Source organism: Rhea pennata, chromosome 10, assembly GCF_028389875.1.
Source record: "Rhea pennata isolate bPtePen1 chromosome 10, bPtePen1.pri, whole genome shotgun sequence".
Lineage (NCBI taxonomy): Eukaryota > Metazoa > Chordata > Aves > Rheiformes > Rheidae > Rhea > Rhea pennata.
The window spans coordinates 2469434-2497238 of record NC_084672.1 but is presented as its reverse complement, the minus strand read 5'-3'; the positions used below and the strand labels follow the sequence as shown (position 1 = coordinate 2497238).

Genomic DNA, 27805 nt, shown 5'->3' with positions numbered 1-27805 from the left:
GCCTATGCCGGCCGCGCGCTGCCCCGCCGCCGCCGCCGCCTCCCTCATGGTGCAGTGCTGCCGCGGGCCGTCGGCGAGCCGCTGCGCAGGGCTTTGGCACGGCGCTGCAGGGAGCCGCCGCTTCATGCGCTCGGGCCGCCGGGGAGCTCGCGACGGCGACGGCGCTGACATGAAATAAAAGCCGACGGGGCGAGCCGGCCGCAGCAGGAGGAGGCCGCGGGAGAGGAGGGGAAAGGAAGAGACCCCAGCCGACGTTACAAAGCTGCCCGCGTATCGTATGTTCAGGTCCAAACGCTCAGGTCTTGTGCGGCGACTTTGGAGGAGCCGTGTCATTCCGGACAGGGAAGGTGGAGATGGGAGCGCCAGGAGCAGCCACGACCGCGGAGCCGCCAGCAGCTGCAAGACCCCGGAGAAAAACCCCTCGGCGGAGATCCGCGCGGTAACGCGCAGCCTGCTGCGGGAGGCCGAGGAGCTGTGCGCGGGGGCGGCCGGCGGGGCGCGCCGCGGCGACCCCATGGCCGAGCGGCTGCGCGCCGCGCCCGACGGGCCGGGCCCGCGGTGGGCGCGGGAGAGCGACTGCCGGGCGGTGACCTGCTGCCTCTTCAAGGAGCGGGAGCCGGGCGGCGCCGCGGCCGCCGTCGGGGCGCCGCGCTCCGGCGACGGCGGCTCCCCGGAGCGGCGCGGCCGCGAGGCGCGCTCGCGGCTGCTGCTGCTGGAGCAGGAGCTCAAGGCGGTCACGTACTCGCTGCTGAAGCGGCTCAAGGAGCGCTCGCTGGACAGCCTGCTGGAGGCGGTGGAGTCCCGCGGCGGCATGCCCGGCGGCTGCGTGCTGGTGGCCCGCACCGAGGTGCGCCTCGGGGGCCAGGCCGCGCCGCCGCACCTGCTCCTGGGCAAGCTCTTCCGCTGGCCCGACCTGCAGCACCCCGCCGAGCTCAAGCCCCTCTGCGAGTGCCAGAGCTTCGGCGTCGCCGACGGCCCCACCGTCTGCTGCAACCCCTACCACTTCAGCAGGCTCTGTGGGCCAGGTAAGGAGCGCCGCCGCCTCGCCTCGCTGCGCCGCGCCGCCCCGACGGCTCGGGCACGGCGCCTCGGGGGGGGTGTGTGTGTGTGTGTTGGGGGGAGGGGCAGCCCCCTTGCAGGCATCGGTGCAATGAGCGGGGCCGTTTTCGGAGCGGGGCGGCTCGCCGGGGCCGCGGGACCCCCTCCCCCCGTCGCGCCCCATCCCCCTCCCCGCTTGGCCTGGCGCTGTCGAGGGGCTTCCTCCCCCCGGCCGGCGCTGTTAGCCAAGGGAGGGGGCTGCCTCAGCCCCGTCCCGGTGTCACCCCGAGCTTCGGTTGGGTTTAAACTTCCCCTCTGTCCCCCCCCCCCCCCCGGTTCGTTTCCTGGGTTTTCCTGCGGAGGACCCCTCGGCGGGTCCGTGCCGGAGCGGTGCTAATGCGCAGTTCGCACGCTGCTGGCGCCAGCCTGGCTCGCTGCTCACCGGAGCCGCGCCGGAGCCGGGCAATTACCGCGGCCGCTCTTAAAGCCGCAGGGACCCCGCGGAGCCCCGCGCAGCGCCGCCGCCCCCGGCGCGGCATCCTGCGGGCAGGCGGCACCGGGGGAGGCTGGATATCCCCCCCCTCCATCGAGGGGGAATTGCCACCTTTTTCTTGGAAGTGGAAGTTGCTCGTGTGATTCTCGGGTTTATTTTCTTTTTTTTTCCTTTAATCAACAGAAAATCCTGGAGGATATCAAAAATCATGTTAATGATCCCTTTTTTGGCACGGTCTTTGATTTTATTTGTTTTGCAATCTGAAATCCCGCCTAGCTTTGCATCAGTTACTTGAAAGAAACTTCTGTATTCTGCGTGCAGCACCAGCGCCCTGCTTTCCCCTGACAATTCCTGCATGCTTGAAGTAGCTTTTTCTTTAAAATTAAAGTAGATGCAGATTTATTTTAGGAACAGCTACATCTGTGAAAGTTTTCAAGTTGCTTCCCTGCAGTGATAGATTTTTTCCAGCGGTGCATGGCTTAAAATCCTGGGTAGGGAGCAGGTCAAGCGTGGGAGCAGGGCTTTTACCGGGGTGGCCCTTCGGCGTTTTGCTGGCGCGTTGGTGCCGGGGCGGCCGCGCTCCGGCTCCTCCGGCAGCGGCGAAGGCGAGCGGGGAGACCCGGCGCTGGCCTCGATGCCCGTGCGGCTTCCTGCAGGTGCCCCGGGCTTGGGGCATGTGTGCGTGCAGCCAGCCGCACGTGCGGGTGTCCCTGCGTTCGCTTTGGCTCAGCGGCGCGGCGTGAAAACGCAGCCGTGCTTGGGCGAAGCCCGCCGTGCCGGCGGGGCTGGCGCGAGCGCGGGGCCAGGCGGACAGGGCAGGACGTGAGGTGCAGCCTAGGGCACTGGCTGAGGTTTTTTTCCTCTCTTTGAGGCTCTTAAGTCCCCGTGAGAAAACCGTGCTGCCTGCGATGGTGTGCGCGCGGGAGCGGGGCGCCGGAGCGCTGGTGCCTTGCTCTGCCGGGACTTGGGATGCGTGTCTGGAGAGGGGGGACCTTGCCTCTCAGGAGCAATAAGTGACCGCAGGCCATACCAGAGGCATTGCACAGAGATTGCTGCGGTCGTTTTTGATAAGATACCCCAAACTGAACGGCAGTTATTACATTCAATAACTTGTTTTCAGGTCAGTGTGGAAAGTTGGCGAGCACGTGGCAGTCCCAGTGATGCGCAGTCAGTATTATGGCACTGAATTTTGCTTCTCTCGGAAGTTATGGGAGCTTCTACTGAATGCTGGTGCCATGACCCAACCCAGCCTGTCACATTTAACTCTCAGTTTTAGCAAGTTAGAATTGTGAAAGGAAACCACTGTAATAATTTGGGGGGGGGGGGGATTTAGGGGTCACCCTGTGTCCTGTCCAAGGACGTGATGGAGGTCCTCCTTCAGCAGCCCTGAGCTGTTTGCGTGCTCTTCACTCTCGCAAGCACAGCAAGAGCCATTTAGGTGTCCTGATTCAGCAGAGCGCTTTTAAGGATGTGCTTAACTTTAAGCACATGACTGCTAATACGCTTCTGCTTAAAGCCAAGCATGTGCTTAAGAGCTTTGCTGAGTGGAGGTCAGGGCGAGCGGCGGCGGAGCGGCGGCGTGCCAGGGAGCCGGGGCCGGAGGGGGCCGCGGGGCCGCGTTTTCCTGGAGGGGCGGAATGGGCCGTTTGCAGCAGCCAAGCCCCCTTTGAAGGGCTGCGACTCAACACTAAATCTTCAAAGCTTGGAAAAAGCCTTGGTCTAGAGTTACTTGCAAGCGGATTTTCTTCTGGTGTGCAAACACAGGGTTTGCAGCCTTGCAAGGGTCCTTAACCTGAGGCTTTTCCCTTACAAACCCGATCCAGCACTAACACAGCGCTTTGTCTTTTCCAGAGTCTCCGCCACCTCCTTATTCTCGGCTGTCTCCCAATGATGAGCAAAAGCCACTGGGTATGTGTGTTCTCTCTTTTGATCTCACGCTAGCTTGCTCTCATGGCGCGGTCGTGGAAGATGTTTCTACGTGGCGTGTTAGGCAAAAGCCAACACGTAGGGATTTTATGGCTGCTCATTATTTCTGAGCAAGCATCAGCTGACACGTTCTAAGAAGTAAATGAGTGTCAGTGCATCATACCAAATTACCACGTAGACGCATGCATATTTTCCAAAATAATCTAAAGCGCCGTTTTTGGTGAAGGCGTGATGAAAGGTTGTGGCAGGGGGTGTTGTGCGTGCGCGCGCACGCTGCCGGGCGGCGGGCCGGAAGGGGGGAGCCGCGGCTCCTGGGGCCGCTTCCGTGCGCCGCTCGGCCGTCCCTGGCCGCGCCGCGCCGCGCCGCGCGCGAGCCGCCTGTTGCTCCGTTTATTAAAATGAAACGTCAAGTCGTTTAAGCTCAGCGCTGTTGTCGTTTTTGAACCACGTTTTACTTTTCCTTGCTGAAGCTAGAAAGAAAACGTGGAGGGCGGCTTGGACAGGTGGGGTAGGCATCAGACCTAGCCCGCTGGAGAAGCTGGCCGGGGCGGCGCGGGACCTCTGCCCGCCTAGGGAGCTTCAGGCTTCCTTCCCTGGGCGCTGCCTTTCTCGGTGCCCGCTCCTTGCTCGAGGCAACGGGAGGCGAAGCGCCGAGGAGGGAAGGGGTCCGGGGTTCTCGGTGGCAGCAGGGCAGCGCTGGGCACGGCGCGGGTGCGCGCTGCCCCCGCTCGGCCCGGCTTTGCAAAGCCGCTGGCGAGCAGCTCGCTCGTTGGCCCGCGGCGCCCGGCCCGCGGCCGAGCGGGCGCCGGCCCCACGCCTTGGCACGGCCGGCCTTCCCTGCGCTGTGGCGCGGGGCTGCCTGCCAGCGCCCTGGAAAACAAATTCGCCGGTCATGTATTTTTTTTCCCCTTCTTTCTGTTAGAAATGGAAAAAACAAAACAAAAACACCCCTGGCGTCCCTCCCTGCTCTCCCCCCTCCGAGCTGATTCCCTTTAGAAGCTGCTTGTGCTGCAGGGAGGGAAGATACCGAGTGACACATGATTTTATTAAAACAACAGCCAGGGACTGAAATTTGCTTCATTGGCTTATTTGATTGGAAAAATAATAGTTAATCTGTGAGCAAACAGTTGAGCGCTTAATTAGAGGGGTGTAAGCAAGAGAGAATAACAAAGACTCTTAACTTGTTAAAACAAAGTTTCCTTCGCTTCAGCAAAGAGGAAGGAAGGAAGGAAGCAAGAATAAACAGCTTCAAGAATTTTAATGGTGATAATTAAGTATAGTAACCATGAATTGTTTAGAGGCTTAACGTAACCTTATCCAGTGAGCACCAAGTTCCTACTTGTTTGATCAACTTAACTGCAGTTATTTTTGTGGTCGAAGCAATCGAAAGGGCTCGTTTGCGTGGCAGCGGTGGGAAGGGAGCCGGCGCGTCCCGGCCCGGCTGCCCGCTCCGGACGGCCTCGGCGCCTGCTTTTTGGGGTGCTTTGTTTTGTTTATTTATTTGTTTGTTTATTTTTTTGCAGATCTATCCGATTCCACGTTGTCTTACACTGAAACGGAGGCCACCAACTCGCCGAACGTCGCGCCCGGAGACTTCTCAGGTCGGCGGGGGCTCGCGGCTCGACCCTGCGCTTCCCGGCGCCGGTGTATCTCGGGATAACCGGGGCGGGGGGGGGGGAAGGAAAAGCGGCTGTTGGAGGCGATGGTTCGGGACGAGGCGCTCGCGGGGCGGGTCGGGGCGCCGCGGGGCCGCCGGGGCGCGCGGGGAGGCGAGCGCGGCGCCGCACCGCGGCAGCCTTTCCCTCCGGGAGCTGCTCCGCGCCGTGCCGTGCCGTGCCGTGCCGTGCCGTGCCGTGCTGGCGGCCCCCGCTCCGGCCCCGCTCCGGCCCCGCTCCGGCGTGCCCCGCGATGCTGCCTCTGTTGCGCTGCCAAGCGGCCGGAGCGGCGGGCAGCGCGGAGCCGGAGCCGTGCCCTAATAAATACGTGTTTGCAATTCCCAGCAACCGTTCCTCGTGCTGGCTGCGTGTCTGCAGCGCTCCCCGTGCCCGTGGCTTTTATTGTAACCTGATAATGGCCATTAATTACAGCGGCAGAGTTTTAAAACCCGGGCTCCTAAGGATGTAATGGTTTAGCTTCTATCACCGCTGAGGTCTTTATGGGACATCTGCTGGATTTGCTGCAATAGGGGAGAGATTTTAACTTCTGCTTGAGCAGTGTAATGATAACATGTGACCGAGATCGTGCTGAAATCGGACACCTCCTCTCCCCCGGTGTAGTTTCAAATGGTGTAACTTTTAATAAGAGTCTGGGGCTGCGTGATTTATTTTTCCCCAGTGCTCGTGATTGCTGAAAGAGGATAAGAGTTTTGCTGAAGTTAACCCATACTTGTCATCGCTGGGAGGTTTAAAAGAGGGGGGGAAAAACCTCTCAGCCTTGTGATAGAGTCTGTCTGCCATAGTTTAGTTTGCTTTTCTCTGTTTCAGCTTTTTTAATAGGTCTGCTAGGGATGCAGGCCTGGGTAAATGATACCTAAAGCCCGTGGTCTTCCCTGCTTTGCCTTATGTGTGTACCGAAGGAACTAATTGTGCATTTAACTCCCGTTCCAAAAATAAGTACATTTTGGATCTAGCATCAAGCCACTACTATTTATTGCTTCAGCTTTGATCATCAAAAAGGCTTTTCCTACTAAAACCGCAAAATTCAATTTTGGATAACAAAGAGGACCATTCTTTTCCTGTTACCCGTTTGCTTGATGAACTTCTAAACAGGAAGTTTTCACATGAAGTCAAAAGATCACCCCTGTCGTATGTATAAAAATAAAGAAAAGGTTATTTTTGAAGTAGACCTTATCACGGCTGCAGTATTGCTCTTAAAATATGGAAAAGTCTTGAGTGAATTCAACGGCGGATTGGGAGCGGCGGCTCACGCTGGCGTGCCCGGCGCTCCGCTGAGCGGTCTCCTACGGGCGGACGTCCCGTCGGCCTCGCGGCGCAGGGTTTAGCTCGCGCGTGGCGCGTCTTCTCCCGACGGCCGGGAGGGGAGGGGAGGGCGGCGGGGGGCGGCCAGCCGGCCCCCCGGGTAGACCTGAGGGCCGCCGGGGGCCGCGCGGCTCCGACGAGCGCCGAGCTAGCAGCAGGAGCAGGAGGAGGAGGAGGAGGAGGAGGAGCAGAGCGGCGGGACGGGCCCGGAGCCGCGGGAATTTGTTCTTCCCGGGGCGCCGGAGGATGCTGGCGGGGGCACGCGGGGCAGCGCGCGCTGGGGAGCGGACGCCCCGGCGGTGCCGCGCGGCCCAGCGAGAGCCGGGCTCCTCCTGGGTCGCTGCTGCTGTTGGTTTCCTGCTTCCAGCAGCGTTCAGGGTGAACTCGAGCGTATTTTCAAACCCGCTGCATGGAGAGAGTGAGCATCTCTCCTCCCCCAAGAAATGACAGACTGCAGGGATTTCTGCAAAGATTTCTGCTAACAAGGACATTTGTGAAGATCTTCTGTGTTAGGAATAGGAGAAAAAAAAAAGCCTATAAATACGTAGGGCGGATATGTGTGGAAACTGCGCAAACATCCGCCGGTCCAGACTCGGGGAGAGATTGTGGAATTACCTGTTAGGAGAAAAACCTGCTATTTTCCTCGCGAGCGGCTCGCCGCGCGGCGGCGGGAGGTCTCGGGGCGCCGCGTGCCGCCGTCCCCGCGTGCCGGCCCCGGCTGCGCCCGCGCCTTGCCAGCTGCGTGCCGCCCGGGCACCTTCCCTCCTCCTGTGCTTTTAAAGCAAACCTCGATCCAGAGAAAGAGCAGAGCGTATCTGAGCATCCCGTTCAGGCACCGGCAGCTGTTCACGCGGGCCGGCGATGCTCTGGCTTTGCCTTTGCTCTCGTACGTAGCGCCGAGTTCGCTGGCGTGTCGTGCTCGCCGCGGGCTCTAACAGTCCGGGTTTGGCCCAAGCGTTTTCATGTCCGAGAAGCGTGCGCGTCGCCAAGAGCTGCTTTGATGCAAAAAAATACATCCTGGAGGTGCTTTGTCAGATGTTTTTATATTAAACATTTTTCCTCCATAGCTTGAGTTTGCCAACGGGAAATAAAGCGCATCTATTTTCCGGTTCGCTTTAGGGAGGAATTTGTTGCTCCTTGGGGAAGTTTTCCGCGCGTGGCCCGTGCCGGGCCCCGGCCGCGCTGGTGCGGCGGAGCCCGGAGCCGGCGTCGCTCCCAGGGAGCGGAGGAAGCGCCGCAGCAAGGCTTTGCAAACTGCCGGCTGAATCGCGGCGTTAATCCCTGGAAGGAGAGCGGGGGAAGCTCGGCGAGGAGGCGTGCGCCGTCCCGGCGGGCTTGCCGCTGTCGGGGAGGAGCGGGCGGGTGCTTCACCCCGCAGCGGGTGTCTGAAGTCGTTCTGCGTTGGCATTGAGTGCAGCGGTGCCTGCGGCTTTACGGGAGGGGGGCAGCTGCGGTTTAGGTGTGGGCTGGTCCCGGTGGGGAGCTCAGGTAACAAGTCTTGGAGTTAAAACGTTTTTTTTTTCCTTTGGAGCGAAAGCAGAGGGCTGTTGATTCGGCAGCCTGGTGGGCTTCTAGCTGTATTCAGAGACTGCTCGTGCCAGCGCTTCATCAGCAAGGAGCATGGGCACTTAGCAAGCCTGCACGGGTGTGATTCAAGCACCCGAGGTAAAGGCTGCGGGAGATCTTTCCTGTGCGTGGTTGTTACCACTTCAGTACCCTGCCACGTAGCTCCTCTCGGGCCGCCGAAAGATGAACCTTGGGACTGGGGTCTGCAGGGGTTTGCTGCTGCCGGCTTTGCGGATGACCTAGGGCTCGCAGACGGTGCCCGGCGTGCGGAGCGTCGCGCCGTAGCGGCGATCGAGGCTTTCCTGTCGACGGCTGCACCCCAGCTCCCGTCTGCGGAGGCAGGACAGGAGGCCCTGCGGCGCGGGGGCCTCCGGAGCGAGGGTGAGATTTCGGCAGTGGGTCTGCAGCTGCAGAAGGGTTTTTAAGGCATGCGGCACCTGTTCATAAAAATGCCCTGCTGGGTTACGAGCCTGAAATACAAGCCATTGGATTTGGAATTAATTCGGAGTTGAGCCAGGTTAGTAATTTGGGGAGGCAAAATTAATTTCAGGAAGGATAAGGGACCGCTGGGGAGTTTGCTGTAGATGGGAAAAGGTACTTGTGCGTGATGGAACAAAAATAAAAGCTTGTTCTCAGCCTTGCCATCTCCTACGCGGCAAGGGAACATCACCAGCATCTCCAAAATACTGCCCGCCAAGGACAGAGGTATCTTCTGGCCTGGGAAACGGAGACGTGTCCCCGCCTGGTGAGCAATAGGGCGGCTTTGCGAGACGCTCTCGCGGCGGCGGGTCGCGGCGGGGAGGAGGGCCGGGAGCCCCGCTGCGCGCCGGCCCCGGCTTCGCAGCTCCGCTTTCGGGGGGGGGGGCTGTTGATCCGAGCTGATGAAACGGGGAAGGATTCCCTTTTCCCTTCTGTTGCTGGTTTGCTCCTCTGGGGAGCCAGGCAGTGACTTGCCCAGGGTGAAACGGGCTCCGGTTGTGCAGCGGAGAAGGGAGTTGAGGTCGCCCTGATCCCGCTCCTTCGCTTGCTGATGTGCAAGAACGACTTTCGGTCCTGTCGTCGTAGTGGCTGCTGCTCCTGCTTTAACCTGCTCTAGCACAGACCACAGAGCGCGTGAAAAACGTGGACCATCACATCTGTCCCTCTTCCAGAAGGAAATAAATAAAAAGAGAAGCAAACCTGGCTGGCAGAGAAGTAGGCGCTCTGGCCTGTAGTAGCACGGGCTGTGTATTGCAGCGCTGTTGGAAGAAGCTCGGTCTTACCGATATTTGGCCCAGTGCCTAACGCAGGGGTTACGGCTCCTTTGCAGGTGATGCTTCTGCGCTGGTGCCTGTGCAAATGCAAATGGCATTTGCAGCGGTGCAGCCAGGCAGGCCGTAGGTGTTGCTGTGCAGTGCTGGATGCTTTGCAAAGCTGGATGCTTTGCAAATTGTGGCGTCCCGCCCCTGGTTCCCAAAGGGGACCCAAAAGCAAGCTGAGTGCTGGAGCGCTGCTGCCTGCAAGCTCCGGAAACAGAAAGCCTGAGAAAAAGGTTTCCCTTCTGCAGAAATCACTTGTCTGCAAGGTAGTAAGATGAGCAGCGTTTGGGAGCGGCCGCTTCCTTTTAGGCAATACGCTGAGCGTCGCTGGGCGTTTTTGCAGAAAAGGAGAGACAGTTGGCCTTTCTCCGCCTCCTCTACCTGGAACCAGGATGGCTTTTAGCAGTTAGCCGGGGTGTTTTCAGCGCAGAAGTTCTTGGAGTAAGTACAACACCCAGATAAAATATGTTTTCGTCTGTGGTTCATTGAGTCGTTACGATGTTTGGCCTTGAATCACAGAATAATCACATCCCTCACTTCTCCAAGCACCTAAGCATCACACTTAAAAAAAAAAAAAGAAACATCAGGAAGCAAGCAAGTTACTTAAAAGTAAATTAGTTTAATCTTTGTAGCCAAAACATTACATTCTTGCACCCTATTAGGAGTTGGATATGGCTTTCTAGGTAGTAAAAGCTCTTTTGATGTAACTCCGGTTGTGTCTTTTAAACAGTGCGTATCTGATGGTGCGCCTTTGTTTGAACTTCACTTTCTCTCTGTGCGACTGTTTTGCTTTTTAAATGGATTTGCTGAATACTGGACATAGTGTATTTATGACCTTTGAAAATGGTGAATGTTTTGAAGGAGGAATTTTGGCTTCTTAGAGGGACCTGCAGAGAGAGGCTAGTATTCAGAGTTACAGTAATAGATTTTTCTGTGGCACTTTGATGAGTGAGAGGTGTTTATAGGCTTGATTCATAACTGAGTTACTAAGGTTTTCCACGGAAATAACTTATTAAATCTGTGGCGCTCGCCGGACCGATTGAAGTCTGTAGATTTGGTATTCATCAAAGGCACCTCCTTTCCTGGACCCCGGGACCTAACTCAGCATTTCAGCTCTGGAGGATGCTCAGATCGGGAAGGGGCGGCTGCTCTGGGAGCTGGAGACGTGTTTTAGTAAGAAAGAAAAAAAAGTAGCCCAAGACAAACTGGAAAGGGGGTGGGGGGGAGAAAAAAAAAGGGACTTTAGGAAAAACATCTCCCGTCCTTCGGAGCCGCTGATGGTTAAACCTGCCTCGCTGGAACACTGCTTATTTGTGCGGATTTGACTGTGCACAAAGTAAAGTACATCCCTTTACTGCTGCTGGCGGCGCTGCTGCGGGCTTTGAAGTGCCCCGCGGCGCTGGAACCGCGCGTTCGGTTTACTGGCAAAGCAGACTCGGCTCTTTGTGCTCCCCGAGGGGACTGGAGACGCGGCCGCGCCGCTGCCCGGCCGGCGCTTCGCTGCCGCCGCCCCGCGCAGCCCCCCGTTGCAGGGGGTCCCCCCTCCCCGGCCGCGGGAACCTCGTCCCCGCCGGCACGTCCCGTGGCGTGCCGCCGCCTCCGCTCCCCGGCACCGGGGCTCAGTGCACGTCCCAGGTCTTCTCTTCATGACCGAGCACCAGCTTGGGTGACGAGGCTTGAGCTCCGCGCGCCCGCTCTCCCGTGGCGGCCCGGGTTATAGCGGCGTGGGAGAGGCGCTGCGGAGCGCGAGCAGTGCAGTTCCCACCCTGCAGGAGAGAGAAACCCTCGTGCAACGTCCCGGCGCCTGCTGCACAACCTGGGGGCTTTTTTGCAGCAGAAGACCTTTTCTGACCGTAAACGGGCCCCTTCGGCAGAGCTGACGGGATTCGGCCGCCCCAGCCCCGGCGGGGCCCCGCTCGCGCGCGGGGGAGAGGAAGGACGCGACGTTTTCCCCTTGCTGGTGTCGGCTCGGAAGCGGGGACCCCCGAAAGGCGGCTCAGCGGGAGTCAGCGGCGTGCGCGCCGCTGCGCCGGGCGCTCCTGCTGCGCGCGCGCTGCCGCTCCGGCGTCCGCGGTGCTGGGCTGGCCCCAGCTTCGGTGGGGATTCAGGAGGCAGAGAAATCCTTTAAAACCAACACTGTCCAAGTAACATCCAAGACGAGCTCGTCAGGGATCCCTGGGAAAGATCTGAGATGCAGATGTGTCGGTTTTTATCTACGTACTCCATTAGCAGGAGAAAAACACACCAGCAGAAAAGCTATTTTTCAGCTCTTTCCATTTATTAAGGTCTAGTTTGCTACGATTTTTCCATTCCGAGAGCCAAAGAATGTTAAAGACTTTGAAAAACTGTCAGCTGGTTTCTTTACTTTTTCGCACATAGTGATGCAAACCGTTGTGGTGCTGCTAATTAAAAAAAAAAAGAAATGCATTGATTGCAAAGAGCAGGTTTAAAAAAAAGCTACATAAACACTGGCCCGGAGGTGCAAAAGCGTCGAGTGTCTGGGCCACGTTGCCCAGTGACCGCGAACCCTCTCGGCTCTGCCGTCAGTGCCCTTGGGATTAGCAAGGTTTCGGGTCCGTCGCCTCGCGCCAAAGGCTGCCTTGGGCGGCGCGGACGCGGCGGCGGCCCCGGGACTGCGGGTCTCCCGTGCCGGCGCTGAGCGTGGCGGCAGCGCGCGCGGTTTTTTCCCCCCCCGTTCCTGGATCCGAAGAAGCCACGGCACAATCCCGATTTTTTTTTTTTTTTTCCTTGCAGAAGGGGGACGGTGGAATTAGGCCGAGCTGCCCCGGCCTCGTGCTCGCTTGCGGACGGGAGCTGGGGAAGGCGAAGCGGGAGGCGAGAGCGCGCGGGCAGCGTGGGGCTGACGCGCTCGTCGCCCGGCGAGGGGCGAGCCGTGGGGCCGGCGTGCCGCTCCCGCTCCGCGTGGGTCGCGGAGGGAGTGCAATCGGCGCGGCCCGCCGCCGCGGCCGGGAACGCGTTTCGGGTGCTGCCCCGCTCGGGTGGGGACCGCGGCGGCGGGGCACGGAGCAGGCCCTCCGCGGGGAGCCCGTCCTTCCCCGGGCATCTCCGGAAGCGCGTCCGGAGACCTGGCAAGAGAAAAAAAAAAAAAAAAAAACCCAACCAAACAAAAAAACCCAACCCAACTTCATGAATCAACTGGAAAGCCAGTAAAAATTAGTAGTAACAAGCTCATTTCAATAGAAACGGGTTTGCTGCTCTGCCGGCTGCCAACCATTTATGAGACTGGCTCGGTGCCGGCAAGCAGGGTCCAGCACGCCGCATCCTTCCACCCTCCTGCTGCTGGAAATAATTTGTGACTTAAAAAAAACAAATAACGCTATGGTGGAGCTTGTTTTATGGTTGGGGCCTGAGCTGGGCAAGGGTGACAGCTCTGGCTAGCTCGGGAGTTTGCGAAAGCCGGTGGGGGGGCTTTCTTGGACATCTCATGTGGGTTTCGGAGGGGTTCCCGTTCCGTGTCCTCGAGACCACTGCTGCCTGGGGCGCCTGAGCTTGGAGAAGGTACGCGGCCTTGGTGGTTCAGATGAGCCCGTCTGCTTTTCTTCTGTGGGCATCTGAACCGGACGCGGGGCAGAGCCGCCACGGCTTCGCTTAGGGATGTGGTGGCAGGGAGGAGAAGTCCTTCTCCGCTGTGGCCCATCCTTAAGTACCGCGGGAGGTTCCCTGTGTGCAGGTCCTGGTGCCCTTCCCGTTGGCACCAGGCCTCGCGCGGAGGGCGGCAGTCGCTTGCACCCAGTCGGTAGGACATCACATCTGCCTTGCCTTAGCCTAGCTGATTTATGCCCACTCTTGAAAGGTTTATGGCCATCTCCTCCCGTTAAAAAAAAAAAAAGAAAGAAAAAATCTGCAGTAGCACGGGACTCTTCTCTAGAGTGAGTTGCATGTGACACAACCTTGGGATCGATGGAAACTTCCACTCCAGAAGAGATCAAGGAAATTCCTTTGCAAGTACAAAGTAAGGTAAAGATCCTATGTACATGGTGAGTTGCTTTTCCCCTCATTGTTGAGCTGTTTTCGTGGAAGGGAAATGTCAGCAAAAGTATGTTTAGAAAAAATGTCACTCACACATCGCTGCCTTTAGAATAGGAACAGGCTGTGCAGCTTCTTTGCTTTCGAAATGGAAAATTTAGTGCCATATTTTATTTGCAGGTAATCATGGCCATATATTTTTAAATACCCATGGTCTTTTCCACGTCGAATCATCAATATGAATCTCTAGAGCTGGATTGAATTCAGCTGTGCTTGAAAGGGTCCGTCATTTGAGATTTCTAACATTAAAGATCTTTGCAAATTAGTTTTGCTCTTGCCATACTGAATTTGTTTGTGTAAAAACCTCAGTGGATTCGGTATGCGCCTGTCTTTGAAGGGGTTTTGCTTCAAAGGCTGCTTGCACTTCGTATTTTATACGCTGAGATCTGCTGCCCGTGAAGGTTCGTTGCTTTGCGTGGAAGCGTCGGCTATTGACTTAGTTAAAACCTGCAGGAGGGAAAAGCTGAGCTTAGGTTTTCAAAGCCGCCAAGGAAACTGGATGCCCAGCACTTGTTCCTAATAGGAAGCTAGAGCCTGAACTCCGGAGGGGACGGGGAAAAGGGCTGCGAGCCTGCAGGTCCCCCCCAGCTCCGTATCACACGCAAGCGGATACGTACGTGCGGCGACGCGGCTTTTCCGCCACCCTGAGCAAGACCTGCCCGCCGCAGAACCCGAAATGCTAACCGGGGGCGGGCTGGGGGTTCGGCCCGTGGGGCGGTCGCAGCCCGGCACCCCCGGGGCGGCCCCGGCTCGCTCCCTCCCTGCCCCGCTCCTGCTTCCCTCGGCCGCCGGCGGAAGGAGCCAGCTGGTGATGCACGCGGCGTTTCGGGGTAGTCGCTCGCTCAAAACGCAGCCGAGAGCGGAGAGGCAGTTGAACCATATTAGTTTTTTTTTTTTTTTTTTTCTTAAAAAAGGCTTTTTTCTGCAAAGCAGTTTGGTCTTGAAAGCGAGAACGTTAAGAACCTGTCTAACGCGATGCCGTTTTGCATGTTCATATTGGACCCGTCTCCAAACGGGTTTTGCGTCCTGCCTTGCGGGAAGCGCTCTCCGTTCGAGCCTGGCACGTACCAGAACGCCGCAAAGCTTAACGAGCGGGTCGAAATGCAAAAGCGGCCGTGAGAAACGGCGCTCGCGGAAGGGCTCTCGGCTGCTGGCGCCGGTGCCCGCTCGGTGCCCGCTGCTGGCGCCGGCCGGCCGGCTCCGCTTCGGGTCGGATGGTTTTGCGGGGCGAAGCGGACCGGTGCGGGGTTCCTGCTCCGGTTCCCCGCCGCAGCGGCTCGAGGTTGCGTTGATCAGGGGTTTGCTAAGAGCCCTGCGCGGCGATTTGCCCTTGGCTTTTCAGCGCTCGCCGAGCGGCGCGGTGGAAACGTCCGCTGGGTGGTTTGCAGGGCCCCGAAGACCCCAGCGCTTTCCAAAGGACGCCGTTCCAGCCCGGGGCTTTGCTTTGAGCTTTGAGACAAAATAAATGGCGGTTGGAAGTGCCAGGGTTTTGGAGGGGGAGGATGTCTTGGTTTTGGGTCAAAACCGCGGTGTTCCTTTTTTTTTTTTTTTTCCTCCCTTGCTTCAGTCCCAAACGTGGGTGCTGCCAGAAGCTTGGCTCGGGCTCGCCGCCGGAACCGGGGACGCGTTCCCCGGCGTTGCGGGTTTGTAGGGAAACCCGGGCATGGGCGACCGCTGTCACTCCGGGCCCCTTCCTCGCCGCCAGCCCCGCGCCCCCCACCGCGGTGGGGCCGGGGCCGGGATGCACGGTGCGCGCCGCGGCCGGGTGGCCCCTGCCGAAGAGCAGCCCAAGGCGCGGTGGCCGTCTAGCCGGGCGCGCGCTGCCGCCCGCCCGGGAGCTTTGGGCAATCACGTGGAGCCTCCCAGCTGTAGAAGAGCTTGGCAGCAGCTCTTACTTTTAAAACCCGATTTGGAGATGGGGTGTAGGAGGTCGAATCTTAACGCTAGTCTCGGGCATGACCAGCTTCGGTTGACGCAAACCTGCAAGGCCACCTTGCTTGAACACGTGGTGGAACGTCGTGAAGACCATCCGGGCTGCAGCCCCCTTGCTGAGACGCTGCTTTTGCGTGTGATTAAGGGGCAGGTGGTTTTTCGGGCCGTTTTGATGCTGTTCGGGTAGCAGTCCTCGCACCACGCCTCTGATGAACGTGGACGGCTGCATCTGAGCTGTTCTTCCAGGCTCCCGCCGCAGTCGGCGGAGAAAGAGCCGCGGGCAGGACACGGTTCGGCTTGGCTCTCCGGGAGAGGACGGGCGGATCGGGCACAGCGGTGCTCGTTTCTCGCCGCTCGCCGTTGCAGGTCCGGGCGTCTCGTCGCCCTCCGCGGCGTGAGGGTCTCGGTCCGCTCGCGGGAACCTGCCCTGCGGTGGGTGACGCTTCACGGCGCCGTGATCTGCGCTCGCGGCCGGCCGGGCTTTGGGTGCTCGCGTGGCACGGGAAGGGGAAAAAGCCTATTTTTAAAACGGCGATTTATCACGCTGGCCGCAGAGCCGTTCTCGTTGCAAATCCATGGCAAAGTTCTCGTGGTCTTGAATCCGAGCGGGATCATCTCCGGCGTGCGATAACAGCTGAGGGCGTGACGTAATGGGCAGAAAATAGCATTCGTTGTTACCGGAGTAAAAGTTTAATTCCTTGCGCTCCGTTCCGCGGCCGCCCGCCCCTTGGAGCCGTCCCCTTCGGAGCCTGCAAGCAGATTTCCCGGCTCTTCCTGATTGCTTTTGCAGCCCCGTTAGGCAACGCGCGGCTGCCGGGTTCGAAACGCGCTGCGGGGTTTTAGGTGTCCGCGTTCGGGGCGGGCGCCCCGGCCGCAGCCGCCTCGCCGGTTTTAGAGGAGCGCCTGGGCGCGCGGGCCAAGCTGCGCTCTGAGCTACAGCTGTCTAAATACGACCTAAGTGAAGGCGGTGGAGATATTTTGAACTTACATTCAGTATTTGCAGCAGAACCTGGCTATGCCCGCTTGCAGCACGGAATAATTTATTTCAAGAAATACAGAAGAAAAGATAAAAGGCGGAAAACCCGATGGTGGTTGGAGACTCGAGGCAGGTTGCTCGCCGCAGCGTTGAGAGTCCGTCTGCCCAGCTCAGAACGAGCCTTTTACCGTCCTGGAGGAGCTCGCCCTTCCGAGAGCGGCTTGCCTCGAACAGCCGTGGTCGCCCGCTGAGGGCACTGGCTTACAACAATAAATAAAAGCGAACCGTGCTTCTAGAAATGCGAGGAATGTGAAAACGTTTAGATGACTTAGTACGAGCAAACTTTATTTAAACATTTAATCGAAGAGCGTGCTTTCATCTTCAGGACGGTCCTGTTTGAACTTCCATCCAAGTTTTTTCCGAGCTTTCGTTGCACTTTGTCATACGCGGCGCAAAGCCGCGCTCTGCAAAGCGAATAAACTGCCGTTTCCCCAGCCCCATTTGTTGCTGCCGTTGCCTCAAACGCACCTGAATTACGATAAAGAGGCAGCGCTGGGGAAGTCTGCTGAGCGCGTCGTTTCCCCCCTAAGTTAGGAAGATCCACGTTTATTTGAGGATTTCTAGGTAGCAAACCGCAGCGTCCAGGCGAATCCCGTAGAGCTGCGCGGCTTCCCGTGCCAGGCGCTCGGGGGGGGAGTCATGGTTTCTAAGCATGTTGTAAAAGTTTTATAAAGTACCTGAAATAATTACACAATAAGCGTTTGAGGAAACTCCGTTACGTCTAGCGGAGCTGTGGATCCTTCAGGCCCATCAGGACACTGATACTTTCCTTTCTTCAATTCCTTGACCTCCAGGAATTTCTTTTTTTTTTTTTTTCGCCCGATTGTTTTTAAGCAGACAAACAAATGGAAATTCGTACACAGGAACCTATAAATAACGTTAATGACCTGGCTTGTCTCCTCAAAAGCCAGGAAATTTAAAATCAGGACTGCAAGTCGGCCCGCAGGTCACCCGCGGGCGGGGGGAGCGGAGGCGGGGGGCGAGGGCGGCGGGAGCCCCTGGGTCCGTGGGCCGCGGGCGGGACGGGGGCAGGCGTGTGCGAGCCCGGGCACCCGTTACGGGTGTCTGTCCCCACCGGGGAGGCGTGACGGGCCCCGCCGCGGTCGGGGGCGTCCGTCCGGAGCGGTGCAGGAGATGCTCGGGGGCAGCGCGTGCGCGGGACGGCGTCTCCGTGCAGATTTACGACTCGGAGCCTTCGCAGCTCCAAAACTCCCCGTATCGCAAGGTTTAGGGGTTAAAACCTTCCCCCTGCGGTCGTTGCGCCGGTGCTGGAGCTTCCTGGCGGCTCGGGTCGCCGGCGGTGCTGCCGGAGGCGGCGCGGTGGCTCCGCGCCGGTGTTGCCGTGGGTCGAGCTGGCGGCGGGCAGGAGCCGCCAGGGAATTGCCGCGCCGAGCAAGCGCGGCCGCGGATGAGCCCTAGCGGGCTCGGGAGTTACGTTGTTAGGAAAAACACGTGGTTTTTTTCAGCCTGTTTTTCCCCCGCTCGCTCACATTTGCACTTTCTGAACCGTTCCCGTGGGTTTCACTGCACGGATTTCATTAAGCTGCTGCCGTCCTCGACTAAACCGCGTTCCCGTTCTGCCCCGCCAGACGAAGGGAGCAGCGCGGCGCGGGATCGGTGCACGCTGCGGTGGCAGTCGGTCCGAGCTCCCTCGAGCCGGAGCCGGGGCGGGAGCGCGGGGGGCTGCGGGCGCCCGCCGGGGCTGCGGGCGCCGTCTCCCCGCTCGCGGCCACCGGCGCGTTTCGCTGCGCTCCCGGAGGCGCGCGGCTTTTCCCGTGCTAGCACGGCGGGCGGATGTTTAGATCATGGAGGAAATCGGATTGCTGTTTTCTCGGCTCCGTGTACAGCAAACAGCTCTTCAAAATAACTCCGGAGTCGCCAGTGCCAGGAAGAAGAGCGAAGCCAAAACGCTGTAAACAGATGATTGCGCTTTTGCTGCAGTTCTCCTCCTGAGCTCGGAGTTTGCATATCGCTCCCGACTTGTTCCCGGCGTTTTTACTCTAAGGAGCAGTTGTTTTCGGTGTAAACAGATTAAGTATGTGTCGGATCACCAGTTTTACTGATCGCAGGGCTTGGGCGATTTGCTGGGACTCGCGGCGCTTCTGGAAGGGAAACCCTTCCACGCCGCGGCGCTCGGGACCGGAGCGGAGCCCCGCCAACGCTTGCGAGGGTCGCCCGGCTCGCCGCGGGGGTTTCGGCTGCCCGCCGCGTCCCGTCGGGGCCGGACCGGGCTCTTCCTCGCTCCTTACCGTCCTGGGGAAGCTCTAGGGAACGTCGACGTTACTGCAGACGTTGCGGTCCTCCGAGGTGGGGAGGGGGGCAGAACGGGGAATTTTTTTAGACTTTATTTTATTTTTTTCGCTTGGAAATGCAGCCTCTCGCAGTCATGCTGTCACAGTTAAAATAAGGTTTAAATTACAGGGCTGGCTGTGGCTTTTTCCCTTTCTTTCAGAATTTTTGCCAACTTGCAATTTACTTAATGAAATCCTGCTATTCCGTTTAACAGGGATATTTTTTGCAGATGTTGATTTAACCCAGCTTTATAAAATATGTGAACTGTGCAGTTTCTTTCCTATTTTTAACAATTTAAGGGTTCTGGTGCAGTAACTTGACAAAACGTGCGATGTTGATAGTGTTATTTGTTTGCGCCACGCAAATCCTGGGGGTTCCCGGTGATCTCGCCGTCGGTGTCATTCGCAGCCTCTCTGCGTCGGGAACAGCAGCAGCGCCGCAGTAACGAGCGGCAGGAATCGCCGGCGGGAAGCGGGGCGCGCGGCGGAGCGCTGCCCGCCGCTTGCTTAATGCCTTTCTGCAAAATACCTGCCGCGGAGTTTCTCACTCAGCTTTTGCGCAGGGCGTTTCTTTACGGGCGCGTTTACGCTGCGTGCGTGTGACCCGTCCTCCTCGAGCAGGGAGGAGAGAAATGAGCCTCTCTCAGGTTCAGGTGGTTGACAGGCTGCCTTTTTAATGTATAATACCAGACATCCCCCAAATAGGCCTTGCTTTATTTTTTGAAAGCAATTCCCCTTAAGGCGAGAGAGTGAATTTGACATTGCTCTTTTAGTACGCAGCTATGTTTAGGGTGTATAGTCGTCGTCTTTTTTTTTTTTTTTTTTAAGAAACTGTGGTTTTTAGAAATGAAAACAATTCCTTCTTGGTCAGGGAGGGTAATTAGCATGAGTCACCTCCACTCGCGATGTGCAAATGCGCGGTTAGGAATTCGGTAATTTGGGAGATCATTGTGAACTCAACAAGTCACCTAACTCTCCGAAAACGTTGGCCGTGGAAGCTATGCGTAAGAACGCCCGCGAAAAACACCCGAGTGGCGTTTTTTTCAGTTTTCTTACTTTTTTTCTTTTTTTTTTTTTTGCATTGTTTACCTTTTTAGCTGAAAAGACTTTTGTAAACTGTGCGGGGGAGCTGGAAAAAACATGGTAAACCACCTTAAAACAGCGTCGTGGGCTGAGTAGCTAATGGCTGGAGAAGATGCATCAGGAAGAACCTTCTTGACTTCAGCTTCCAAGTAACCTAGGTGATGACGTCTTACAAATTTCACGACAGAGCTAACCACGGCATGTGGTTTTATTTGAAGGATACGTTAAAAAAAAAAAAAATAGCATGAGCTGATGATTTTGTGGAGCAGTTTCTTTTCTGCCGAGAAAATCGTTCTCGGCCGAATTCTTGGCGTTGGCCGCTGCCCTGTGTTCCTTTTGTTTCCCGAGCTGCCATGGAAATGTCCCCCTTTCCCCCCCCCCCCCCGGTCCTCTCCACGCGCCTACTCCACCGTCATCCTCCCCGCCACCCTCGCATCAGCTCCGCTGCCCATCAGACCCTTTTCGGAGCTAATTTAATTAATTAACCCAGCACAAGTGTTCTTCTGAGTTAATCATCTGCTGGGTTGGCGCATTAAGTTGGCTCGTGGAGGAGGCTGGGCAGCGCCAGAGCGCTGGCCTGAGGGTGAGGAGCTTTCTGGCTGTGTGCACGGCTTCTCCTCGAGAAGTTGCGGAAGGGCTCTGCTGCACGGAGACGGTCCGCCTTCCCAGCCCGGCCTGGGATTTGGGGGTTATTTTCCCAGAATAAGGAAGCAGCATCTCGAGGCCTTGGAGAAGGGGTAAGGGAGCGGGGGCACTGGTCGCTGGGACTCCCAGCGCCGCTGAGAAGTTACTTCTTTGCTAGCTGGCGGCTCGGGCTGGGAAGCGCTGCCGTCCGCCCCGAACGGGTGTCTGCGCGGCTCGGGGAAGGAGCCCGCTGGAGACCCTCGGGGTGCAGGCGCCGCCGGCGAGCCGGCCGGCCTTCCGGCGCGGCGACTTAATGCCGTACGGTTTTTCAGTGGGGCGGGGGGGGGCTTAAGTGATGTATTCCAGCTGAAACTTGTAAGGCCGAGGTATTTTAAGTATATTGGCTTAACGAAAATGATTGTGAGCTTTGCTGGGGCAGATTGATAATTAATTTTTTTTTTTTTTTTTTTGCAAGGCCATAAAAATTCCATTTCTGCTGTGGAAGGTTTTAACCTCTTCATTACCCTGGAACTTGTTTCTAAGGGTATTAATCAGGGATTATTTCAGCCGATGGCTCCCTGGTGAACAGTTAAAGGATTTGGGGGGAAATGTGCCTGTGCTTTGGGCTGTGCTTTTTATCTGGACCTTGCTTAGCAGCTTGTTCGTAGTGACCTATTTATGTGTATAACCACGCTGGCTCCCTGTGTGCTCGGCAGTACAAGCACGCTTCCGTACTGCTGCAGGGCAAAAAAAGAAGGAAAAAAGAGTGAGCATCTGTCTAATAGTGGAATAAAACTAAAAGGCAAGGCCCTGGCTCTGCTCGCTGCAGTGTGAAGGAGGCGGCTGAACTGTACGCTCAGAGCAACATCGCGTTGCTCCGCAGCACGGCCGAGGTGCTGCAGAAGAGGCCGGACGTGAAAATGGGGCATGGGCGAAGTCACGGGGACACGCTTGAAAATGCCACCTTAATCTTCTTAGCAGCCACTTGGGACTTATCCAAGTGCCCCAGTATGCATTCAAATCCGTGTTAGCTCAGTAATTTTTTTATTTTATTATTTTTTTTGTGCATGGTTTTCCCCTTTGGGTGACCTGTGATACATGCGTTTTGGCATGCACCAGCATTTTTAGGGGCTGCTCCGTAAGAGGGAGGTGAACCTCACTTATTCCTCCTGGGGGGGTGTCAGCTTAAAATACAAAGCGCTGTGACGCGCGAGCATTTCGGGATGAGACGGTGCAAAAGCATTCCTCAAAGCGAGGCGATGAAAACCTGCCGCTGGAGAAGACGGCTAGCGAGCTTCCCTGCGAGTCGCCGTGGCCGCACGAGTGCCGGGGGGGGATTTCTGGCGTAGCCTGGGTCAACGCTGGCCTCCCTCCGCGGCACGGCGACGGCGATCGCCGCTTTGCTCTGCCTCTGTCCGTGAAGCCCCCGCGATGGGGGGAAGGACCCCGTCTGGGAGGAGAACGGGGCTTCACCCGTGGGAAGATCGTTCTGCTCGTGCGACCGCAGGGTCGGGAGCCGCGCGGAAGAGCCGAAGCACGAGTCAGAGATGCTTAAATCTGCTGGTTTTGTGATCTGCCCGTGTTTCCCAGCCTGCTTTTGAATGTAACATCAAGCAGCGGGCAGGGCTGGTGCTGGGGTTTGTTTTGGGAAAAGCATCTCCCCTCTTTCTTAATGAACCGCTTTGAACTTTACTGGCAGCCAGCGCTGTCAAATTGCAAATTACCTAAAGGCTCTCGCGCCGCACGGAGCGGAAGCAGCAGCGCCGCGAGCAGCTGCAGTGCTGCTCCTCGCGTTTCTGGTGCTGCCCGGATTGCACGTGCCGGAGCAGCGCGGGAGCGTTGTCCCGGGACGTCCCGCTTCTGATTCCCCGTCGCGCTTCCTAGCTTGCGTTTTTTCTCTCGACTTGCTGGAATTCCCTTCGCGGAGGAAGCGGCGACGCGCCGGAGCGAGCCCCCCGAGCTGCGCGGTAGCGGTGGCTTTGATGGAGGGGAGAGCCCTGACGCCAGCCGGCGCGGAGCTCTGAAAATGCGGCGTCTACCACGGAGGCAGGCGCTGCGGGACTAAAATACTGTCCTTTTTTTCCAAGAAGAATCCAGCAAGCGCGTCTCCATTCTGGGAGAGGGGAGGAAAGAATAAAGAAGAAGAATTTTTTTTAAAAAAAAAGTGTTTTCTTGCCCGTGCATAAAGGGCAATGTGGAAAAAGAGGAGGGAAAGTGGAATATTTATTCAAGATGCAGGGAGAGGCTTTTTTTTTGCCGGCCGCCCCTGCCGTCTGGCGAGTGGTAGCGGCTAATGGCTGGAGGCGAGACTAATCCTTGGCAGGGGATAAGACGCAGCGCAGGCCCCCTTGCATCGGGGCTCGCTGGAGCGCGCGCTTTGTGTTGGGTCTGCAGGACGAGTTCATCTTCTCCGGATTTGTTTGGATACGCCGGGAGATGAAAGGACGAGAGGGAGCGCACCTCGGCACGGGCGAGGGCACCGGGAGCCTTCGGCCAGCTTCCCGGAGGCGTGCTCTTCCCCGCGCCGAGCCTTCGGGCCGTCTCCTTTCAGCGCGTTTTGTTTGCTTTTTCGGACCGCGGGGGAGTTTCCTTTCTGCGGCTCGCGCGTGGCTTTTAAAGCCGTCCCTCGGGCCTGTGCCCCAGCCGGGAGCTCGCGGGCGCTCCACGTCCGGCTCCGCCGAAATCACCCCCTTGCCCCTTCGCCACCATCCCTTGCAGCCCCCGCAGCGGGGTGGTTGCAGCCTGCCCTCGGGCATCCCGGTAGACCGGGTGCCCTTTTCCTCCTGCCTGGGTTTTGCTCTGCTAGGAAGGTTCATGTGCTAGTAACCGGGGCGAAAAAGCTGTTCAAAATGTTTATTGCTAACTATTCCCCTAATTAATTCAGCTGAATTAATTGGCCCGCACTTGGATTTTGAGAAGGGCGTTGGAAAGGCCCCTCAATGTCACGAGACTCCAGGGCAAAGATCGGCAGCGGTTCGGCGGTGCTGAGCGCTGCGGCGGACGTGGTGACGCTCGGTGGCTCGGTGCCCGTGTTTGGTTCTGGCTGTGCTTCTGTCATCGCGTTTCATCTCCTAAAATCTAGAAGTATTTGCCAGAGTGCTTTTTAAAGAGCGAAACGCTCTCACGGTGTGGGCGGTAGCAGAGCGGGGTAAGTTGTCAGAGAAGGCCAGAAGATTTTCACCCATGCCAAGCTCTTGTTTTCGGGGATTTGCACTGACCAGTCTGAGGACAGCCTTGCTTCGGTGGTGTTCCACTGGATGGAGGTGGGACGGCTTGGTTGGGTCGGATTTGTAGTGATACCGTCAACTGGATTAACGTACTCTCTGCCTATGCTGCAGCATAAAGAGGTTTTGAAACTTTGTGTCACTAGTTTCCCTAGAGTTTCTGTTCTCGGTGGAGAACTTGGTATGTCTTGTGGAGATCTTACTATGTTTTACTGGGACTGGTCAGCTCTCTCTCTCTCTCTTTTTTTTTTTTTTTTTTCCCTTACCCTAAATTAATTTTGAATCTTCTTCTCCCCTGAAACATCACGTTCCCCTGACTAGTACTTTGCAAGGTGTCATGACATATTTGGGAAGAGTCAGATCTGGTGGGCAGTGTTGAATGATGAGCTTAGATACAACACATTCATCCTGGAATAGCAGATGAAGTCATTACCCTTCCAGGGCAAGTCGAGTTGCTCCTCTGACTCCTCGTGACCCGGGGGCAGTAGATGCCTTTGAAATGGCAAAGGACATAAAGGAAAAGCTCTGTTGAAGTGACTCTGAGCCGGTCCCATCCCTCCAGGAGAATGCGAGTCAGATTTGGATGAGCTGGGCTTCACCTGGGCTTCAGCGCCCAAAGCTTTTGGGGTGGGACGGTGCTTCTGCTGGTGCCGGTTGGGGTGAAGCGCCAGGCCAAAGTGCTCTCACGTGCTTGTGCTGGATGGTACTTCCTTAGAATAATTTCCTTAATTGAACAGGAACTTCAGCTTCCACCCGAAGGCTGGAACTGTGTTCAGTTTGGCGCAGACTCTCCTCACGGAGAGACGGATCCAAGGTGGAATCAGTAGTTTGGGGGCTGCGAGAGGAGGGAAGACGAAGGATTGCGTCGGCTGGCTCGAGAGCAGCTGTAATATTTACTTGGGCTGTGAACTAGTTGAGAACAGATTTAAAACTCGCTTGTTTTGCATACATGCGTGTGCAGGACTTGCAGTTGTAGAAGACAGATTTCTTCTTTTTGGTGATGTGCTGTAATCAGTGCGAGAGCAAAGCGTTTCCTACCAACCAGCATTTTTTTGCATAGTCCAACTCCTACAGTTTGCCGCTTTAGGGGAAACGGGGTGAGATTTCAAAGCGAATTGAAGCGATTTAGACTACGTTGTGAATCTTGGGAAGACGAGGATGCTGGCCACCATCGCTCCGTAATGCGGCCGCCCCTCTCGTGGTCAGGTTTGCTAGCCTTGTACCGGCGTGCAGGGTTTTTGGCATGGAGTTGTTTTCACTGTGGCGGTTGCTGAGGTCATTGCACGGCTGGGGCCGTTCCTGGCTGCACTGGCAGGAAAGCCACCCTCGGAGGATGCGCCGGGGGCTCAGGTGCTAAACTCAGAGTTGTCTCCTGCTTTGGCTGTGGGATTGAGGAGCCTGAAGCAGAAGAACAAAGCTGGTTGGCAGAGCCGTGGCCGCTGCACGCAAAAGTAGTGGTTATTGCTTTCCCTCCTTGGGAACTGATGGACGGGTAGAGCCCCCAGTGCAGCCGGTGCGCCGCGGCTTGCTCACGAGGCCGGGCGGGCTCTTGCTCCGCCTGGGCACCATGAGCGTCTCTCTTGGATGGGAGGGTGCACGCTCCAGCCAAGAAGCAGAACGAGGTATTTCTGACCCAAAGGGCGCTTTGAATATTGCTCTGCTTTTTCATTGCTCCATGTAGGAACGGGCCAGAGTCTGAGGAGCAGCCTTTGGACTGGGGTCTCTCCCGGCTTCCCCCTGTGAGCATTCCCGGGCATCCGTGGGAAGGGGCTGGCTCGAGGCAGCAGAAAACCTGGAGCCTCACCAGATTTAACAGCATCACCCCGTGGGAGAGTTAGTGAGACTCGACGGCATGGAGGTGGGGAGGTTGGCAGGCCCCTGGCTTGCACCTTCACTGGTGCGGGGGGACCGGGCTCAGCCACGCGCCCGAGCCACCCCTGAGCAGTCCCATGCTCCATCTCGAGGCATCGGAAATGCTCCAAGGAGCTTTCAAAAGGCTTCTGGCTTTCTGCATCTCTCCCATCTCCCTTGAATGTTGTTTCTTGGAAAGAAAAGACCCCTCCTCGTGCTGAAGAGGAGTCTGTGGTTTCATACAAGAACATGCACAGTCTGTAGAAAGTACTACCCCTGTGGCATGAAACGTCTTCTCAGATTTCGTGTTCCTCGGGGGAATATCTGAGTCCCCATCAAAGAGTGTTACATAGCAGAGATACTGTCGGATCTGTTACGTGAGCAGTTCCCGGACGTCCCCTGCATTTCAGCTCGGCAGGAGGTTGCCTTTGACAGTCAGGGTGCAGCTGAAGTCACTTCTGTTCTCAGATGTTTGTGGAAGAGATGAACTGGTGGCTGATCTTGTGGGTTATCAGAGCAGGGTCTGCATATCTCCGTCAGCTTGAGCAGCACGTTAGGACAGTGTTCTTCCCCTCCTTTAAAACCAAGTGTCTCGCATGGAAGCAACAACTTAGATGCTGCCCCACGGATGAAGGGCGCAACCCAAAACCTGTTGGGGAAGCGGCACCGTAGCACAACGGCCCCGTGTGCCCTTGGTGCTGGAGGCTGGTGCACCTTTGCCATGAGACCAGCTTGTCCCAGTGGCTGGCCTTGGGGTGCTTGGCCCAGGTGAGCGCGAAGGAGGACTTGAGATCCCTGGGAGCCCAGCAGTGGGGTGGCCAGACAGGTCATCAGCGTTGACTTGTCTTCTCGTTGGCATTTGACATAATTGTTTGAGTGGAAGTTTTATTCATGTGTGAGTAGAGCTGATGGGTGGAAATAGTTGGTTTTTTTACGTTAAGTAGATGTCTTTTTCTCCAGGCTGTGACAGCAAGCCCTGACCGGGTCTCTGCTTTTCCCTGCAGATGCCAGCACGTCACCCGATGCCGTTAAAAGGAGCCATTGGTGTAACGTGGCCTACTGGGAACACCGGACTCGCGTTGGCCGCCTCTACACGGTGTACGAACAGTCTGTCAGTATATTTTATGACCTACCTCAAGGAAACGGCTTCTGCCTCGGACAGCTAAACCTGGAAAACAGGAGCGAGACCGTGCGAAGGACTCGAAGTAAAATCGGCTACGGGATTTTACTTAGCAAAGAGCCAGATGGCGTGTGGGCCTACAACCGCAGCGAGCACCCCATCTTCGTCAACTCCCCGACACTGGACATCCCCAACTGTAGGACTTTGATAGTGCGCAAGGTGATGCCTGGCTACTCCATCAAAGTGTTCGATTACGAGAAATCCTGCCTCTTGCAACACGCCACCGATCTGGATTACGCGGACGGGCCCTACGACCCAAACAGCGTGCGGATCAGCTTCGCGAAGGGCTGGGGGCCGTGCTACTCGAGACAGTTCATCACGTCGTGTCCTTGTTGGCTGGAGATTCTGCTCAGTAGCAATCGATAACGGTCAGCCTCTGACGAAAGGAAAAACAAAACAACAAAAAAACAAAAAAAAAAAGACACAGACTATCCCAAATATCATCTACCTAGATTTAATATAAAGTTTTATATATTATATGAAAATATATATTATACTTGTAATTATGGAGTCATTTTTACAATGTAATTATTTATGTATGGTGCAATGTGTATATGGACAAAAAACAGAAAATGCACTTTGGCTTATATAATTCTTTCAATACAGATTTTTTTAAAAAAAAAAATTATACAGCAAAAATAGGAGAAAGACCTAATTTTGATGTATGGTTTTTTTGAAATATTAATACCCAGACAAAAAACTAATACCAGTCACTCATCGATAATAAAGTATTCGCATTATTGGGGGGGGGTATAATTGTCTTTTTTTTTTTTTTTTTTTTGGTCTTTTTTTGGTGTCTTCTTTTTTTCCCCCCCCCCTCTCTCTTTTCCCTGGGTTTTAAGTGCTGAGCAGCATCCGCTCCGGCATTCTGCAGTCAAGGGCGGTTTCTGGAGGGGTCGGCCTCTCCCGTCGGAGGAGCTGGGACGCTTGGGAATAACGCCGAACGGGTCGCCGGAGGTCTGCAGCTGCCTCCGAGCTCCGTAAGTGAGGACGGTTTGGGGGGCGGAGGGGTCGGCGCCGGGGGGTCCCCGGGGTGCTGCCCGGGCTCCCCGTCGGTGACGCCCCTCCCGCCCTGCCCGCGTTTTGCTCCCGCCGGCGCGGCGGCACCCGCGCCGTTGCACGGGGAGGCTTGGATGTTTCCTGCCTGCACTTCATCAGGAATGTTTTTAAGTGCGTTATTTATTGCCAGTGACCGGCGTTGCCAAATGTTTCGCTTTTATTGCAAATCCCTGTACGTT

At 56.9% G+C, this 27805-nt stretch overlaps 1 protein-coding gene across 1 annotated transcript; it reads left to right on the top strand.

Annotated features, from left to right (window-relative positions):
* Positions 1-30: 30 nt before the first annotated feature.
* Positions 31-27307, top strand: SMAD6 (SMAD family member 6). The gene is made up of 4 exons (XM_062583932.1): positions 31-1025; positions 3383-3439; positions 4981-5058; positions 26392-27307. The coding sequence occupies exons 1-4, from the start codon at positions 278-280 to the stop codon at positions 26931-26933; spliced, it is 1425 nt and encodes a 474-aa protein (XP_062439916.1). The 5' UTR covers positions 31-277; the 3' UTR covers positions 26934-27307.
* Positions 27308-27805: the final 498 nt, after the last annotated feature.

Bases quoted from the DNA above. Each gene is read 5' to 3' on its own strand.
- SMAD6 (XM_062583932.1), top strand. From the start codon at position 278: ATGTTCAGGTCCAAACGCTCAGGTCTTGTGCGGCGACTTTGGAGGAGC. The intron at 3,440-4,980 runs GTATGTGTGTTC...ATTTTTTTGCAG, and splicing joins TGATGAGCAAAAGCCACTGG to ATCTATCCGATTCCACGTTG. The intron at 5,059-26,391 runs GTCGGCGGGGGC...TTTTCCCTGCAG, and splicing joins CGCGCCCGGAGACTTCTCAG to ATGCCAGCACGTCACCCGAT.